The following is a 19770-nucleotide window of genomic DNA, read 5'->3' on the forward strand; positions in this document are numbered from 1 at the left end:
TGGGGAGGCTGTTGCTGCGCTGGGAGGACTTTTTATGGTGTGAAAGGTATTTTATGGATGGATGAGACCAGAACGCTGTGGGGTAAGGAGAGCAGAGAGTAGAGGCTGTGGCTGGAAGACTGGGATGGGATTGAATGAGGTGGCTTAGAGGTGAGTAGTGAGCAAGTTGGTGCTCTGAGTGTGGAGGAGAAAGAAGCAGGTCAACAAGTGGGGCCTGCTCAGTACTATCTGAGCCACTCTGCTTCTCTTACCTGGTCCTCAACCTAGAAGAATGCCCTGTGCGTATGTGGGCCCATGGGAGGCTCTTTTCATGGTCATTTGGCCTGGGTGGTGTTGTTTTTGTGGTTGTTTTGTTTTCTTTGAGTGGAGCCTCAGACATTTTTCCTTCCTTATTTTGGAATCTTTCCCCTCTCTCCTTATCGAGAGATGTGACCTTGTCCCCTGAGAAGTGCTCCTATGCGTCTTCAGCCTAATGCCACTCCACATTAGATCTTGTCTTTTTTTGTCCTCCATATCTTGCTGTCAAACCTGTAGGCTCATGAGCCACTGAAGAAACCCACGCGAATGTTCACCTGAGGGGCTGGAGCTATGCAACCACCTAACGATGCTCGCCCTCTTTCCTTGGTGGAAAGCATGCTAAGGTGCTGCTGGCTTGTTTCGGATTATACATTAAACACCACACTGGTGTTTTTGTTTTGTTTTTTGTTTTTTTTTTTTGGATCATGGGTTGTGAACTTTCAAATACCCTTGTTTTTTTTTTTTTTTTAAAGATTTTATTTATTTATTTGACAGAGAGATACAGCCAGCAAGAGGAACACAGGCAGGGGGAGTGGGAGAGGGAGAAGCAGGCTCATAGAGGAAGAGCCTGATGTGGGGCTCGATCCCAGAACGCCGGATCACGCCTGAGCTGAAGGCAGACGCCTAACCGCTGTGCCAGGCCCCTCAAATACCCTTGTTCTTAAGAGTGATTAAAAATTTTTAAAATATGTCAAAAAATTAAAAAGATACAAAAAGGGTACAGAATGAAAAGTGTCCCTCCTGTCCCCACTGCTGGCCATCCAGTTCTGTATCCTGGAGACAGCGAATATGACACATTTCTTCTGTATCGTTCTAGGACTATTTTATGCATATACAAGTGAATATAGGTATTCTTACATGTAATTATATATTATAGGTGCAAAACATATAGTTCCACCTTTTATATATATATATATATGGTAGAATACTATATACATCTGTTATGCACTTGCATATTTTACTTAACAATAAACTTTAACAACATTCTATAGCAGTCCTTATCTTTTGGTTTTTTCCAAATGCATGATATTTTATTGTGTGCATCTTCCATCATTTATGGATCAGCTCCTTCGGATCAGCATCTGGAACTTGCAATCAGAGCATTGTTTGCATATATATATATATAGAGAGAGAGAGAGAGAGAGCGCGCGCGCGCACGCCCGTTCTTAGAAATGGAATAATTGGATGAAATGTCTACACATTTTTATTTTATTTTTTTAAAAGATTTTATTTATTTATTTGAGAGAGAGATAGCAAGAGAGAGCTTGAGCAGGGAGGAGAGGGAGCAGCAGGCTCCCTGCCTGACATGGGGCTCGATCCCAGGATCCTGGGATCATGACCCAAGCCGAAGGCAGACGCTTAACTGACTGAGCCACCCAGGTGCCCCTACACATTTTTATTTTTGATAGAGATTTTCAAATTGGAGACTGTACCAATTCACACATTTACCAACAGTGTATGAAAGTGTTTATTTTCCCATACCCATGCTAATACAATGTCCTAAAAAACTTACACATCTTTGCCAATCTGATAGGTGAAAAATGGTATCTCAGTGTTAGTTTTTTTTAAATCTAGGTGTAGTTTTTAAGATTATTTATTTATTTGTTTGACACAGAGAGAGAGGGCACAAGCAGGGAGTGGTGGGCAGAGGAAGTGGGAGAAGCAGGCTCCCGCTGAGCAAGGAAGGAGCCTGATGCAGAGCTCAATCCCAGAACCCAGGGATCATGATCTGAGCTGAAGGTAGACGCTTAACTGACTGAGCCACCCAGGCGCCCCTATCTAGGTGTAGTTTTAATTAACATTTCTCTTTATTTTTAATTTTTCAATTTTTAAAAAAGATTTTATTTATTTATTAGAGTGAGAGCAGGAGCAGGGGCAGAGGGAGAGGGAGAAACAGCCTCCCCACTGAGCGGGAGCCCAATGCGGAGCTCCATCCCAAGACCCTGCATGACCTGAGCTGAAGGCAGACGCCCACTGACTGAGCCACCCAGGCGCCCAACATTTCTCTTTAGTAGTGAAGTGGTGTATATTACATTTTTGAGACATTTGTGTTTTCTTTTCAATAAATCACTTCATATCCTGTGCCTTTTTTTTGTTATTGGTGTTTTCTTACTGGTTTGTCATTCCTGCCAGTCTGAAACCAGAAGCTGGTGTCTCTTTTCCTTTGGACAAATGAGAGGTTGCAGTGTATATGGAAAATTGCGTCTTGTGTGGTTGAGAGGAGGTCTTGGGCACCCAAGGCCCTTGTAGGAGGTAAGGGACCCCAGGCTCTCTTGGTTCTGGAGCACCCTAGGCCCTCCGGCATCAGGAATTTCTTATTTATACCGTTAGGGCAGAAAGTTGAATTACTTAGTTTATGGGTAGAGATTAGGGTGAGGAAAATCTGTTAGGGATAGTGAATCGTGTGTGTGTGTGTGTGTGTGTGTGTGTGTGTGTGTGTGTTGACCTCTTGACATGGCTAAATTCTCTTCCTGTGACTGAACTAGAAGGGGATGAGGGAAGAGGGAAGAGGAGGAGAAGGAAGAGGGCGGGAAGGAGTATATGTGTGTGTCTTTGTGTGTAACGGGTAGAACTGGTTTGATAAATTTTATAGGCATGTATATGCCTTGTTCTTGATGTCTTGTTTTTACCAGATTAATTCCGCATTTGATTTCAAACCTTAGCTGGAGTTTTACCATCTCCTTAAGGGGTAAAAAAGGTTGATAACACACACACACACACACACACACACACACACACGATTCACTATCCCTAACAGATTTTCCTCACCCTAATCTCTACCCATAAACTAAGTAATTCAACTTTCTGCCCTAACGGTATAAATAAGAAATTCCTGATGCCGGAGGGCCTAGGGTGCTCCAGAACCAAGAGAGCCTGGGGTCCCTTACCTCCTACAAGGGCCTTGGGTGCCCAAGACCTCCTCTCAACCACACAAGACGCAATTTTCCATATACACTGCAACCTCTCATTTGTCCAAAGGAAAAGAGACACCAGCTTCTGGTTTCAGACTGGCAGGAATGACAAACCAGTAAGAAAACACCAATAACAAAAAAAAGGCACAGGATATGAAGTGATTTATTGAAAAGAAAACACAAATGTCTCAAAAATGTAATATACACCACTTCACTACTAAAGAGAAATGTTGGGGCGCCTGGGTGGCTCAGTCAGTTGGGCGTCTGCCTTCAGCTCAGGTCATGCAGGGTCTTGGGATGGAGCTCCGCATTGGGCTCCCTGCTCAGTGGGGAGGCTGTTTCTCCCTCTCCCTCTGCCCCTGCTCCTGCTCTCACTCTAATAAATAAATAAAATCTTTTTTAAAAATTGAAAAATTAAAAATAAAGAGAAATGTTAATTAAAACTACACCTAGATAGGGGCGCCTGGGTGGCTCAGTCAGTTAAGCGTCTACCTTCAGCTCAGATCATGATCCCTGGGTTCTGGGATTGAGCTCTGCATCAGGCTCCTTCCTTGCTCAGCGGGGAGCCTGCTTCTCCCACTTCCTCTGCCCACCACTCCCCTTGCTTGTGCCCTCTCTCTCTGTGTCAAACAAATAAATAAATAATCTTAAAAAAACTACACCTAGATTTAAAAAAAAAACTACACTGAGATACCATTTTTCACCTATCGGATTGGCAAAGATGTGTAAGTTTTTTAGGACATTGTATTAGCATGGGTATGGGAAAATAAACACTTTCATACACTGTTGGTAAATGTGTGAATTGGTACAGTCTCCAATTTGAAAATCTCTATCAAAAATAAAAATGTGTAGGGGCACCTGGGTGGCTCAGTCAGTTAAGCGTCTGCCTTCGGCTTGGGTCATGATCCCAGGATCCTGGGATCGAGCCCCATGTCAGGCAGGGAGCCTGCTGCTCCCTCTCCTCCCTGCTCAAGCTCTCTCTTGCTATCTCTCTCTCAAATAAATAAATAAAATCTTTTAAAAAAATAAAATAAAAATGTGTAGACATTTCATCCAATTATTCCATTTCTAAGAACGGGCGTGCGCGCGCGCGCTCTCTCTCTCTCTATATATATATATATGCAAACAATGCTCTGATTGCAAGTTCCAGATGCTGATCCGAAGGAGCTGATCCATAAATGATTTATGGAAGATGCACACAATAAAATATCATGCATTTGGAAAAAACCAAAAGATAAGGACTGCTATAGAATGTTGTTAAAGTTTATTGTTAAGTAAAATATGCAAGTGCATAACAGATGTATATAGTATTCTACCATATATATATATATATAAAAGGTGGAACTATATGTTTTGCACCTATAATATATAATTACATGTAAGAATACCTATATTCACTTGTATATGCATAAAATAGTCCTAGAACGATACAGAAGAAATGTGTCATATTCGCTGTCTCCAGGATACAGAACTGGATGGCCAGCAGTGGGGACAGGAGGGACACTTTTCATTCTGTACCCTTTTGTATCTTTTTAATTTTTGACATATTTTAAAAATTTTTAATCACTCTTAAGAACAAGGGTATTTGAGGGGCGCCTGGGTGGCACAGCGGTTAGGCGTCTGCCTTCAGCTCAGGGCGTGATCCCGGCGTTCTGGGATCGAGCCCCACATCAGGCTCTTCCTCTATGAGCCTGCTTCTCCCTCTCCCACTCCCCCTGCCTGTGTTCCCTCTCTTGCTGGCTGTCTCTCTCTGTCAAATAAATAAATAAAATCTTTAAAAAAAAAAAAAAAACAAGGGTATTTGAAAGTTCACAACCCATGATCCAAAAAAAAAAACAAAAAACAAAAAACAAAAACACCAGTGTGGTGTTTAATGTATAATCCGAAACAAGCCAGCAGCACCTTAGCATGCTTTCGCTGCGACCAAGGAAAGAGGGCGAGCATCGTTAGGTGGTTGCATAGCTCCAGCCCCTCAGGTGAACATTCGCGTGGGTTTCTTCAGTGGCTCATGAGCCTACAGGTTTGACAGCAAGATATGGAGGACAAAAAAAGACAAGATCTAATGTGGAGTGGCATTAGGCTGAAGTACGCATAGGAGCACTTCTCAGGGGACAAGGTCACATCTCTCAGATAAGGAGAGAGGGGAAAGATTCCAAAATAAGGAAGGAAAAAATGTCTGAGGCTCCACTCAAAGAAAACAAAACAACCACAAAAACAACACCCACCCAGGCCAAATGACCATGAAAGAGCCTCCCATGGGCCCGACATGCCGCACAGGGCATTCTTCTAGGTTGAGGACCAGGTAAGAGAAGCAGAGTGGCTCAGATAGTACTGAGCAGGCCCCACTTGTTGACCTGCTTCTTTCTCCTCCACACTCAGAGCACCAACTTGCTCACTACTCACCTCTAAGCCACCTCATTCAATCCCATCCCAGTCTTCCAGCCACAGCCTCTACTCTCTGCTCTCCTTACCCCACAGCGTTCTGGTCTCATCCATCCATAAAATACCTTTCACACCATAAAAAGTCCTCCCAGCGCAGCAACAGCCTCCCAGAAAGTCTAGTTCTTCTTGTTCTCATCAAAACGCCTACAATGAACAACTTACAGTGACTATCCATTCTCTTCTGACTTATGCCAACAGCACTCTGACAGAACCTCGGGGTATTCATTTCTTTTACCATGCTTTACACACTTCTTTTCTATTTAGAACCATTCCAAAGGGAGGCAAGGAGCAGAGAGAATCTGCTTCCGGCCATAAGTACCTACAATTAAGTCCAGGGTGGGATGAGGGGCATGGTAAAAAACTGAAATTAAGCAAGAATGACTGGGGCGGGGAGCAGGGGGGAAGGAGACAACTAATTCAAATAAATGTTTTTCATGTCACAGACTTTTAGACTAATATGGTGGCTGGCTAGCAATGTCTAACGATGTCTTCCTAGTCAGTAGAAAACTTCCACCACAAATATAGCCAAAACCCCGAAGTAAAATGGCGAGTGATGAAGTTCTCTAAATTCCGTTTATCAGTTTTTTGTCTTTGAAGTAATAAAGACGAGTGAGTATTGAGAATTTACCCAAGAAGGTTGTTAAGTTTACCACTCCAGAAAGAGAAAAAAATATCACAGCATGTATATTTAGGGTACAAAAAGTGAGTATGTTTTGATTTAAAATAAAAGATAAATTTTTTTCTACTGAGCTCTGCCTGGAAGGATATTTCATTTGCCAAGCCTGTCTCCCTAAAGTCAGGTAAAAATATATTGCATATATTTTATATATGTGTGTGTATGTGTATATACATATATATGTATATGTATACACAAATGTACATATATTAATACCTATTTTATATATGCATTTATACTCCTGGAATGGTACAAAAGAAACAGACAACACCAGTTGCTTCTGGAATGTGAAACCAATAAAGACTGAATGCCCATCCTCTAGCTGAGCTTACAGATAAGTGAGACAAGAAATGAACCATTCTTTTAAGAATGAAAAAATCAAAACTTCACATATACAAGAAATATTAGAAAATTCTCAAACTTAATGTTACCAATGGAAAAAAAGCATACATGAATTGAGATAAAGGAGAAAACAAAGAAGGCAAAAGCCAGAATGGAGAATAAGGTTCCCACACAGAGAACACTGACGATCAGGGAAACAACAGTAGCTCTGTGTGGCCAGAGTATGGAGGGAGAGAAGTGAGCTACTGTAAGCAGGTCAAACACCAGGGCCCTGAGAGCCATGTTCAGGAATGTGGATGATATGAAGAGAGCAGCAGGCAGAGAGTGACAGGTCTCAATCAAGGGAGTAGAGTGATTAGATATGTATTTTTAAGATTTGAAGAGGGCAAGAGGGGAAGCAAGGAAAAAGAGTTAGAGGCTGATAGAATAGATTCAGTGACAGAGGAGGATGGTCTGAACCAAAGAAATGCAGAATAACAGACAGGTAAGAGAGGCATTTAGAAAGTGAAATGGCCAGGACCTGGTAACTAAGTGGGCAGAAGAACCAAGAAAGGAGTCAAATATAGAGACCAGCATTCTGGCCCATGCTGATAGATGGACGGAGCCAGGAATGGAAGGGTGAACACTGGCTTTGTGGGAAAGACATGTTACTTTAAACTCACAGTGGGACATCTGAGTGAGGATGTCTGGCAGATGGAGATATGTGGTCATAAGCTTCCATATAGCTAAAGAGGAACAGAGTGAGGAGACCCAGGCATCATCAACATGTGAAGTGCTGGTGGAAGAAGGAGAATGGAAAAAGGAAGATTAGGAAGAGCCAGTCACAGAAGCAGGAAGAAAACCCGGAGAGGATGGCATCACAGATACCAAACAATAAGAGCATGTCAAGAAGGTGGTCAGTGTCAAAAGCTGCTAAGGGGTCAACGAAACAAGGACTTAACCAAAGGTAGTTTCTGGAAACCATGGCAAAAGCAGAGGCAGTGGAGTATAGTGGGAGCAAAAGGGACAATTCTAAATCCTACGCCAGTAAATTATAAATGTAGATGGTTAAGATAATTTGTGAAAAGTAAACCACAAGATGACCTATAAACACATGATAAACAGACGAATCAGGAAAGAAGACTTAGTATTTGATACACACACACACACACACGTATTTTTAAAGCTTTTATTTATTTGAGAGACAGAGAACATGAGAAGGGGGAGGGGCAGAAGGAGAGGGAGAAGCAGACTCCCTGCTGAGCAAGGAGCCCAATGCAGGGCTCCATCCCAAGACCCTGAGATCATGACCTGAGTTGAAGGCAGATTCTTAACCAACTGAGCTACCCAGGCGCCCTGAACCTTTAGTATTTCTTCACAAATCTCTGTCAACCATCCACCAATATAGGATATGCTCAGTATCTGAAATTTCAAGGGAAAAATCTTCCAACTCTGAACAAAAAAAAACCCTGAAATTCCTAAAATATTAGGCAAAAAAAATTATTCATGCCAATATCCGGGTGCTAAATTTGGCATAAGCATCTCTAAAATGCCAAGTTCATGAGCTGCAACAGCACTGGCCCAGGGTCCCGAATAACCTCCCCAAGTACCCAGAGGCCACCCCCTTCCAATCATGAGGAACAACTTGAATACAAGTCCACAGAGGAAACTAGAAGAGAGCAAGGTTGCCAACAGCACATTAACGTGGCAATGTGAGGGGAATGAGTTACCCCAGCCTAGCCTACCACCAGGCCCAATCCATATTAATTCCCTACCACCAAAAACTTTCTCTTTAGGTCCCCTCATCTACGTGACTAATTCAGGTTTGCATTTTCCTTTCTGGGAACTGGAGTTTAGCCAAACCAAGTTGATAGGCATAAGAAGGAAACCTAGAAACAAAAGCAAGAAAAACACATCAGCCATGAAAACCACAAACTGCTGTCCCAAGGAAGGCCCCTTGTTCTCATCTTAAACAGAAGGCAATACTGCAAACAGGAGGGGGCAAGGGCGGGGCTTCCACTGACACCAAACACACATTAAGGAAGTCAGACTATTGCAGACTATTACAATGGACTGTTAAATCCATTCCAAGTCATTCGTGTTACAGAAAAGAGAAGAAATTTGCCCAAGGTCACACAATTTGGCCAGACCTGGGCAAGAACCCATCTGGTTTTTTCTGCACTATACCGTAAGTCCTCCTAATGGCCAACAACTGCCAAATGCTGATGTCCAGCCCTGGCTCTCCCCAAAGCTCCAAAGCCATATTTCCTACCATCTCTTTGATACCTCCTCTTGGCTATCCCAAAAGCACAAATCCCAACATCCAACACCGAACTCATGATCTTTCCCTAATGCTCTCAATGCCAGTTTTTCATCCATGGCTTCTTAGCTTACCAGATGATATCACCATCTATCTGGTTCCTAAGCCAGACTAAAACATATTCTGTGTTTGAACTCCAGCCCTATCACTTCCTAGCTGTGACTTCGGGCAGATTAAATAAGGTCTTTAAAACCTCAGGTTTTGTCATCTAATAAATGGGATAACATAGCAAACACCCAGGACTCCAAGATGGCTTCATCCGTACCAGAGAAGGAGAAGCAGCTCATGGCAAACTAGAAGAGCTTCCAAGGTGGATATTGATGTGGGATTTCACCCTTAAAGGCGCTGCTGGAGCATTTCAAAGAGGTTACTACCAACCAGTATTATAAACAAGTATGTCAATGCGAAGAAAGGGAGGTTTTGCTGGGATGTCTATGGTTCTGGCAGCTTATGTGCTTTTCAACTACTGTCACTGTTACAAGGACCACTGAAGAGGGTCCAGTTTGGAGGCACATTCTGCATTCCTGACCATGACCTTTGCCTGGCACCCTTGAATCCTTTCATATCCTAATTGAGAATTAACATCCAATAAAAGATGAAAAAAATGAGAAAATGAGATAACAGGAATGACCTCATAAAACAGCTGTGAGCCCTAAAGAAGATCATGTGTATAAAATGCTAAGCACTGGAAAACAGACTTATCTAGTCCTGTACGTGCAGTTCCCTCTATCTTCTTGCCTACTCCACCCCCATTCTCATCCCTTGACCTGGTTAACACCTATGAATCCTTCTCATTTCAACTCAAATGTGACTCCCCACTAAAAGCCTTCCCTGATTGTCCCCTACCAGCTAAGAGTAGGTCATAACTGCACTCCCACACATTGTTTTTCATCCTCAAAGCAGTGTAATTTCCATTCACAACACATAATGACATATTTACTTTGCAATGGTTTGATTATTGGCCACCTCCTCCAACTGCCTATAAGTTCTATGAGGGCAGGAACTGGAAGTGTTAAACCTCAGTTTTGTATCCTCAACACAGTACCTGGCACTCAATAGGTGTTTAGTAAACATCAGTTGAATGAAGTGCCTAAGAAGCATGTCTACCAGCAGGAAACATGGACCCAGAGATTAGAAGAGAAGTCATAAGACATCAATCCAAGTAAAAACCCAACGCATCCCATCCAGGGGACTGGGTAGTAAGGGTCTGGTGAGCCCTACCTGACCACTGCAAAGTTCATGATTTACTGCTTGTTTGACCACCATTCTAACAATTCAGAATTAGACGTCCACAGCAGTAAGATACACTCTGCACCCACATGCATAGCCACGTCCTGGAGAATTTTTAAGATGAATCCCAGTCCCCCCTATACCTTTCTTAATGTAACCATCATTCCACAGTGAGTGTGATTCTTGTGTTTAAAGTCACGTATTTTTATACCACAGGCCCTCTAAACACAGCCAACTACTACATCTCAGGCTCAGCTAAAGAAACAGCTTTTTGTTCCAACTTGGGGTTGAAAGTGAGCTTTACTGGACGGAGGAGAGAATGGCATCTTGGCTCTCCAATATGACACCAGTAAGGGATCGTCAGGAATATTTTTTTACTATACCCAAAGTTTGTTTATGTAACAACTCCAGAACCTAGCCTCCCTATAATACGGAACTCTAATGTACAGTAAAATATTTTAAAGTGCAGATTTTGACACTAGGCAGACCTGGCTTCAAATTCTGGTTCTACCACTTACAAGTTATGAATAAAACTTTAGACCCATTACCTGACCTCTCTTGGCCACAGTTAACTCATCTACACTACTAGATAAAACAGTACCCAGACCTTACAGTTGTAGGAAGCATTTAATATAAATACACAGCATATGGTAAATTATTATCCGTAAGAAAGTTTTTTGTACACAGACTACTGCCTTAGAAGATAAAAGTTCTGTCCATAACACAGTTCTGGGCCTAAAAGACTGCCCCATTCCCAGAGGGTAGTCAGTGAACACCATGATTGTCCTTAGCCTTTGTCTATTCTGTTTGACACTAGCGGCCCAATTCTTTATGGGAATATCTGACACTACCTTTGTATTCTGAGTAGAACTGTGAGTAAGTGATCCTTCTTCCTAAGCTGGATAACAGAAATATCATACAAACCACCCAACTTCCTCTTGTCTTTAGTGTCAAACAGTACACCCAGTTTTTTCATAATTCCTCTCATGCAGACACACACACACACACGCAAGCAAATGCCCTTTTTTGAGACTATGACTTCCCCCACACAGGACTCAGAGATAATACACAAGATAATAGTTGCAGACATGAAAATAGTAAGAGTTCTTTATCCAAAAGAAAACACTGGAGAAAGGGAAGCTGGAATTTTCTAAGCAGGAGAAATGGAGACATCACTTGTTCTTCTGTCATAATATTCCTTTCATATCTGTTACATATAAGAAACAGCAGTTACTGCCACATGAATATAACTGTTCTCAAACAGCATGGACTAGGCACTGAGACAGAATGCAGAAGAACTACCTCTGCCTTCCAAAAGACTGCAATGTAATTGGAGGCACAAAACAAAGGGCAACAGCTAAGTATGCACTGAATGAATAATAATAAATAATAAGGCAGAAATAAGATAGGCTGTTTTGGAAAAAAAAATAAAGCACTCCTGAAAGAGGTGCCTAATGATGTAGGTGGAAGGGAGTTTTAGACATACAAAAGACCAAGAATCAGCTTGGATTAGTCTAGAGATACTGACAAAGAATAGAAACACACATTACAAAAAAGATGTAGGAGAACAGGAGCATCTGGCTGGCTCAGTCAGTAGGTCATGAGACTCTTGATCTTGGGGTCATCAGTTCAAGTCCCATATTGGGGGTAGAACTTTAAAAAAAAAAGATTTACGAAAATATATAAGCAACAGAACAAGAAGTACAATATTTCCATAAGGGAGCAGTTTTAGATCTCCCTTGCAAAAAAAAAAAAGAGGGCGCATCAAAAAGTCATGTCCCCAAAGTATCCCACTGGCATAACCCGACATCACTTACCCGAATAAGGGAAGCCTGATGCCGAGGGGGCTTGGCTCCTGGAGCCCCCGACGAGGGTCCTTCAGGCTGGACAAGGGGCTGTCTAGCTTCATAAGGAGCTGAAAAAGCAGGAGGAAAAGTCAGCACAGTACAAAAAGATTCCACCCAAAAATTATGACTTCACACTCAAACTGAGAGTCTGCTTTTCAGGGAAGAATTAGCAAAGGAATTAGAGTTTATGTACATAGGGCCACCTTGCACAAACCAACCTTTGTGTCCCTGGGTACAATTTAGGGAGGCAATCTAAAGACATTCAACTGATTCATGAAAAGACAGGAAAATATTTACATCAAGTTGAGATTAGGAATAAATTAGAAGGGTGGAATGGTTAAGAACCTAAGCTGCAAAAGAAAGCAATAACAACAGTCAGAAAAGTGCCATGTTATTAATGCTCAAATTCTAAATATCAGGTAAATTCTATATATACCCGCTGGTTTAAAAGTCTTGCATTCATCATCCACCTTCCAAAGCAGCAAGAAAATAAATATGCATTTTGAACACTAAGAATCAACATTACCGTTCATCTTTCAAAAATAAATGGCACAGTCTTCTTTTCCTTATTGGAAAGAATGTAAAACCAAGTACAGAAAAATACAAAAAGGAGTAAATGTATTCTATATTTATTATTTTATCTTTCAATAACCAAACGAAAAATAATTTTGCTGACTTTGAGATAAGTTCTTATGCTACAAAAACAAATGCATTTTTTTATTCCTTTTATTTCCAGAATACTTCATAATGATCTTGATAATATGGTAGGAAAACAGTTAAATATAACCAGGTAGTATTCAGCTCTAACAGAAAGGAGAAATTATCACCCATGATGAAACCATTTTTGATTAACATTTCTGGTTAACAATTCAAGTTTTTGGAAGTATATGAAGAAGTAAAATGCTGGGGCGCCTGGGTGGCTCAGTCAGTTAAGCGCCTGACTTCAGCTCAGGTCATGATCTCAGGGTCCTGGGATTGAGCTCAACATCAGGCTCCCCACTCATCAGGGAGTCTGCTTCTCCCTCTTTCCCTCTCTCTACCCCTCCCCCTGCCCCGCTCGTGCTCTTGCTCTATCAAATAATTAAATAAAATCTTTTTTAAAAGAAGTAAAATGCTTTCTTCCTATAGCTTCCTTATAAATAAAATTAGGTAGAGAGAGCAGAGCAGCCTGTTATAGCATCGCCCTTAGCATACTTTGATCATTTGAAAATAAAGGAGGTGTAAGAACAGCACATAAAAAACAGCAAACCACTCTTGGGCTCACATCTGCTTTTTCCATTTCCTCCAAGGGACTGGAACACAACATTATAACACAATTAAAATACATTAGAACATCAAATATCATTACCTGGCAAAGCATTAAGTAGATTTTCAGACCCTGCTAAGAATAAATAAAAATATATAAACTGCAAAAGACACAAATCCAAGAATACATAATCCAAATCTTAGAAGATAAGTCTCAGCTGGTAGGCAGGTGTTGTCCTTCGAAAAAAGGATTTTTTTCTTTTTAGGATTTTTTCAATTAATTTATTATTTATTTTTATTTAAATTCAATTAACTAACATTTAGTGTATTATTAGTTTCAGAGGTAGAGTTCAGTTGAAGAAGGATTTTTAAGATCATTCTGTTTTGATGGAATACCCAATGCCAGAATTAAACTCTCAATGCCAGAAGTTTTGAACATAGCAAACTGTATCAAGGTTGGGATACTAGTGGTCATAAGCTTTCCCTGGGTAGCTGATCCCCCATGCTTCAGGCTCCCCTTAGAGGGACGGAGCTTCTACTGCAAAGGAGGACACATATGCAAGCAAACCATCTGGCCCATGGCTCCAGTCCCTTTCCTACAAGGGTCTTCCCTTGGAAGAAATAGACATATCTCATCAGTAAGGCTTGAAGAAAGACTCAGCTGCATGAGGGATCATTTTTGGAAAGGCCTGGCCTCAATGGCAGATTTTCTCTTCCTACTCCTGTGGGAAGCCTGGGTTGGCCACACCTCCCTATGACTAGAAAGGCAAGTGTATGAAACCCATCTGGTCACAAATCTAAAACACGTGCTCTGATCAGCTCTGTCAGTACCAGAGCTGATAATCAGACCATCATCAGTCTGACTCGTGTCTCATTCCTCAGCTAGATCTCAACTCAGAAGGTAAAAAGGTGTTACTTACTGCCTCTATGCTCCTTCTTCCCAAATAAGACCTGGAACATTCAATTCAATGCAAAAGAAATAATTCTTAGATCCCCTTATGAGAGGTTTAATAAGGCACTGTAAGTATCATCTTTCTCCAAAGAGAGGAGTATAAAATGAACCCTAAAGATTTCATCACTCTGAGATGCAGTGTCAAACTAGAACAGGGACCACTAGTAACTGCACAATAAAGACTACGTCTGCAGTCAACCTAATGAATGATATCCAGAAGGTGACTTTCAAGAATACTTAAGAGCTTCAAAAATTAAACAGGTACCAGATTCTAAAAACACGAAAGAAAATACTAGGCAATGTTAGAGCACCTATAATATGCCAGGAACTGTGCTAGGCACAGAGGTTTATATAACATTCGTTCTTTGATCCACAGAGCAAACCTCTGAAGCAGATGTTATTCCATTTCACAGATAAGAGAAACTGAAGCTCAGAAAAGTGACATACCCATAGTCACACAGACCAGAAATGCAGGCTCACCAAGTCTACCTTTACGCCCAGGAGACTGACATCACAGCCCATACTCTAAAGAGAGTACATTCCTAGAATTGATACATCAGAATAAGCTGTGTAAGAAAAAACAGAACAGGTATCTTGATAGGGAGATAAGACCTTAGATATCAGAAGAAACAGATAAGATTTGAAAGTAGTTGCCTCTGGAGATCAAAAATAGGTTGAGTGGGAAGGAGAACAGTTGTTTTCACTATAGGTATTTAAATATTACTTAACGATAGGGATTTATTACTGTGATTTAAATGTTTTTTAAATATGGGTAGCAGTATCTGCCTCTGAGCGTTGTGCTAAGAAGTAAATAATACACATGAAGTGATGATCTCTGCACAATGCCTGGCACACAAGTCTTAGCCACTGAACATTAGCTCTAGCTACAACCAGCAGGTTAGACTAGCAGGAGCCAGGAGAGAAGTTGAAGAGGGGCTCTGAATCAGACTGATCTGGAAAACTCAGTCTGATTTAAAACATACTCACATATATTCCCCACTAGCCAGGAATCATGGCAGAATCTTGGACAAGGAAATGACCCCAGAAAAAAGTATTCCTAGGAAAATATTCCAGCAGTGAGACTCCTTTCTGAAAGGCATAAATTAAGAATAACTCTAGGGACGCCTGGGTGGCTCAGTTGATGAAGCGACTGCCTTCAGCTCAGGTCAGAATCCCAGGGTCCTGGGATCTATTCCTGCCTCAGGCTCCCCACTTGGTGGAGAGTCTCCCCCTCCCCCAGGCTCATGCACTCCCTCACTGGCATGCACTCTCTCTGTCTCAAATTTTTTAAAAAAAGAATAACTCTACAATGCTTACTAGCAGAGTCACTAAGATTTAACAGGTTTCAGATATGCTACTGTGTAGATCAAAGGGAAAATGGAGTACAGAACCAGGAAAGAGAATCCTGGGTTTGTCAGATGGGTTGATGGCATGGTGAAGGCAACAGAGAATTAAGAAACAGATGGAAAAGAGCATGGAAGCCTTAGGAAAAACTGAGTCCTGAAAATGCGGGGAGAGAGAGAATGAAGACGTGGGATTCTCTTACTTCTTGACCTAACGATATAGGAAAGAAAAGGAAGAAAACAGGCAAAGAAAATCCTCTGGGAGAGAATCTACAGATATTATAAAAATATGAGTGAACAAGCTTTGCAGTGAATATTATCAATTAGAAGCAAAAATCACAAGATTGAACCAAGTCACAGCTAGAAAAACTCACCCTTCTTTTGACTTAGATAGAGAAGTCTAAATAGCAGTACCTGTAAACATTTTATTTCTGAATGACCCTGTTTCCAGCTAAAGGGACCCAACGGACTCCTAATAAATGGCTAGGCCCAAAAAACTCAAACTCTGAGAAACAGGCAACTGACTGTTCACTCAGACTCCTCTCTATGGGTATGCTGTGCAAACAACCCCCCTCTGGAACAGTAGCTCATCAAGTTTAAGGTTCATGATATCGGGAAAAAAAACAGGAAGGGGTAATTTAGAAAAATACATTCCAAGAATAAAAAAGTGACAACAAGGAAATGTCTTCACATCTAATAGATTGACTACAATTAAAAGCACTGAAGAAGGGGCGCCTGGGTGGCTCAGTCGTTAAGCGTCTGCCTTCGGCTCAGGGCATGATCCCAGGGTCCTGGGATCAAGACCCACATCGGGCTCCCTGCTCCCTGGGAGCCTGCTTCTTCCTCTCCCACTCCCCCTGCTTGTGTTCCCTCTCTCGTTGGCTGTCTCTCTCTCTGTCAAATAAATAAATAAAATCTTTAAAAAAAAAAAAGAACTGAAGAAAAGGGAACTAATGAGAGAACCAAATTCTGGCAAGGAGCACTGAACTCTCATACATGGCCAGTGGGAGTATACAACCACTTGGTAAAACTCTTTGGCACTTTCTTTTACACCTTCCCTAAGGTACAGCAATTCTACTCCTAGGTGCCAGGGAAACAACAATATATGTCACAAAAAGACTCACAAACAAACATTCATTGTATCCTTACTCATAACAGCCAAACACTGGAAACAACCCAAATGTCCATCAACAGAATGGATCATCAAATTGTGGTACATTCACACAACGAAACACTACTGAGTGATAAAAAAAAAAACAACAACAACAACTACAGAGACCCAGTCAGAACAGTTCTCACAGTGGGGGCCAGGGAGTGACTGGAAAGGGTGACAGAAATGTTCTATTCTTGATTGAAGCGGTAGCTACATGGATGTTAAAACTCAAACTGGAGATTTTTAAATGTGTGCATTTTATCATTTAGAAAACAGAATAAAACAGAATGAAGGCATAGACAGCCATGACATAGGCCTCTAAGAGTCGAGAAAGATGGAGAAAAGTGGGTTGTCTCTCTGCCAATGGCGGAATGGAAGCCCAATGTGAATGGAATGAGGAAAGAATGGGGCAAGAAGTAGGAAGTAGAGAGTGAATGCAGATAAGTTGTTAAAGGAATAACAAAAAACGATAAGGTAGAACTTGGTCATAGGCTGACTCAGTAGAACAAAAAATGACTCCACTGTGAATTAAAAACCAAAAAACAGGCACCACGCTAGGCACAAAACTCCAATGTCCAAGGCCAAATAACATTAGGAATCAAAAAGAACTCCACTTCTAAAACTAGGGAAGTCAGGCAGGAGAGACTATAAGAGGAAAATGAACAATTCTCATTTTGTTTCAGACCCTAACAGGACATTCAAGTTTCAGGAGAGTCATTTTTTGTTACTAACCCTTAATAACATCATCTTGCATTTACATAGGACTGAATTTCCAATCAGACTTTATACTTGTGTTCTCACTAATCCTCACAACACCCCTATAGAATACTGTTACCCCATTTTAAAAGAGGAGAGGAAATCATGGTTCAGAGCAGTTCGATGGCTTGCCCAAGATCACATAGCTAGTCACATTAAACCCACACCTTCTGATTCCAATCAAAAGATTTTTCCATTATGCCACACCTGCTCCTCTCTACAAGATTACAACCTCTCTTTAGCCTAGCATACATTTTTATCTGTGTCCCTCTAGAACTCACCACTATTTTCAATGCAGCAAAAACCTGCAGAAACTGGGTCATTTTCAAACACAGCCCACGAAATACAAAAGGAGGGTTATGGATAACCAATTCTAGAATACCTTTAATTGGTCTTATCTTAAACTACAAGCCTAACCCCCAGGAGGACAAGATGCTGCGGTGAATTTATGGAACTTTAGGCACTGCAGGCGAGGCGGCCAACTCTGCAAGTCATCCTCAGAACCAACTAACGTATTTTACCACGAACATGGCCAGCACAGCATAAATGTGAGCAAGCAGGCAACCCCACAACTAGGCACTTTACACATTTCTCAGCAAAATGCTTCCCCTACCATTTATTTCCCTTATCCTTATTCCCAAACACAAAAGCTAAATATTTTCATTTATATGACTGGTCTTTAAAGGTTGAATCAACTCTTTTGCTTTTGCAGAGTTATATTTTTAAGTAGTTTCATAAAAGCAGTTGTTATATAAATATGTTTGGAATGTTTGCTGAAAGGAACAATTCCAAAACAATACCCATCTTTCACATGGTATGTTCCTGCATAATGAAATCTATATACAAAGGATTAAATCATCTAAATCATTTACAAGTCTAAAAATAAACTAGTTTGTAGGATAAGAGACAAGGCATTACTAAGATATATTTCATTTTATTTTTAAAAAAAACCTTGCTTGAGAGTATAAAATTAAATTGAGCCACGTTTCCAAGGACAGAGGTAATTAAGTCAGGAGATTCAGCAGCTGGTGGCATTGCTGGCTGATAGATTAAGAAGTCTCTAAGACACTGCCTGGGACAGCTGGACAAGATCGCCTCTTACCTGGATGCATCTGCTCCGTGCTGCTCCGCAGTTTGCTGTAGCCATGGCTCAAGGGCACCCTCTGGTAATGAGGCGGGGAAGAAGGAGGGGAGGCGAGGGGTGACATCGTGGGAGACTGTGTTTCCTGCTTCAAAAGAACCACAGCAGAGTTCAGAGGCAATCACTCGAGAAGCCCGGTGCTCTGAGCTGCAGTTATGAAGTATAATGCAACTCTATTGCTGGCGAAATGGCTGATTTAACAAATGGAGAGAATGTTTTCTCAAAAACACAGTTGGGTTAAAATGCAGTGTCTGAGGATTCACATCTCCCAGAGAACAAAGTCTCGTCAGTGCTTAGTTGCCTAAATTACTAAAACAAGCCTGAAATGCTTTCAGTTATTCCGCTAAAATTTTCCTTTGGAAAACGGAAGACAATGATCACATGAAATAGCATTCGTACTCCCCAAATCTGATCTCTTTGTGGAGAAATTCAACTTTCATTCGTTAATAAAGGCTCCTATTTCCTGGATTTACACTTATCAAGTCTTCTAGCAAATGTGGATATTACAAATACACATTTAAAATGAATGCTTAATGCTAAATGTTCCTGGAGCTTACTATGCCAAAGTAAAATACCAGCTTTTTCTTTTTCACACTGGGGGATTACAAAACAATTCATTATGGGTAAACCACTCCTAAACACTAGGATGGAGGTTTAACAAGCTACAGTTCAAATTTCAGTCGAACTGTGAATTTTATGTAGGACTCTGGCAAGGTAAACCACCTTCCTCTGCTACGGGGTTTCCCCCTCTTTTTTTAATGCTACCAATAAACTGTTAATTTCGGAGTATCCGAATAACAAGGAAACAGTACCTTTCATCAACATGCAGACTATACAGGTGCTTAGTCTAAAAAAATAAATGCAATCTGAGATACTGATCAAATACTCTTCTTCAAGAAAAAGAAAAGAATATTTGTTTTGAGGTGTGAGTTCACATCAACAGATTGGGTGGGCCAACCATAAACCCAACCTGAAGTGAAAGGGTGTGTCCTCAATCATGCAGGCAGGGGATGGGCCTAGAAAGTCCCTAGGGTATCAGCCATCCTGGGATAGTGGACCCTCATTCCTCTCCAAACACTGGTAGGAAAACATGCCACAGTACTGACTGAAGGTATTTATATAAATATATATATAT

At 41.2% G+C, this 19770-nt stretch overlaps 1 protein-coding gene across 1 annotated transcript in view; it reads right to left on the minus strand.

The window, feature by feature from the left end:
- The window catches only part of REPS2 (RALBP1 associated Eps domain containing 2), a 219323-nt gene that overhangs the window by 130362 nt on the left and 69191 nt on the right, over positions 1–19770 (minus strand). Inside the window, exons 4-5 of the mRNA XM_040633929.1 lie at positions 18597–18720; positions 12016–12113 (exon numbers count right to left, since the gene is read on the minus strand). Coding sequence (XP_040489863.1) covers positions 12016–12113; positions 18597–18720 — 222 coding nt within the window. The remainder of the gene's footprint in view (positions 1–12015; positions 12114–18596; positions 18721–19770) is intronic.

Source organism: Ursus maritimus, assembly GCF_017311325.1.
Source record: "Ursus maritimus isolate PB19 chromosome X unlocalized genomic scaffold, ASM1731132v1 scaffold_X1, whole genome shotgun sequence".
Lineage (NCBI taxonomy): Eukaryota > Metazoa > Chordata > Mammalia > Carnivora > Ursidae > Ursus > Ursus maritimus.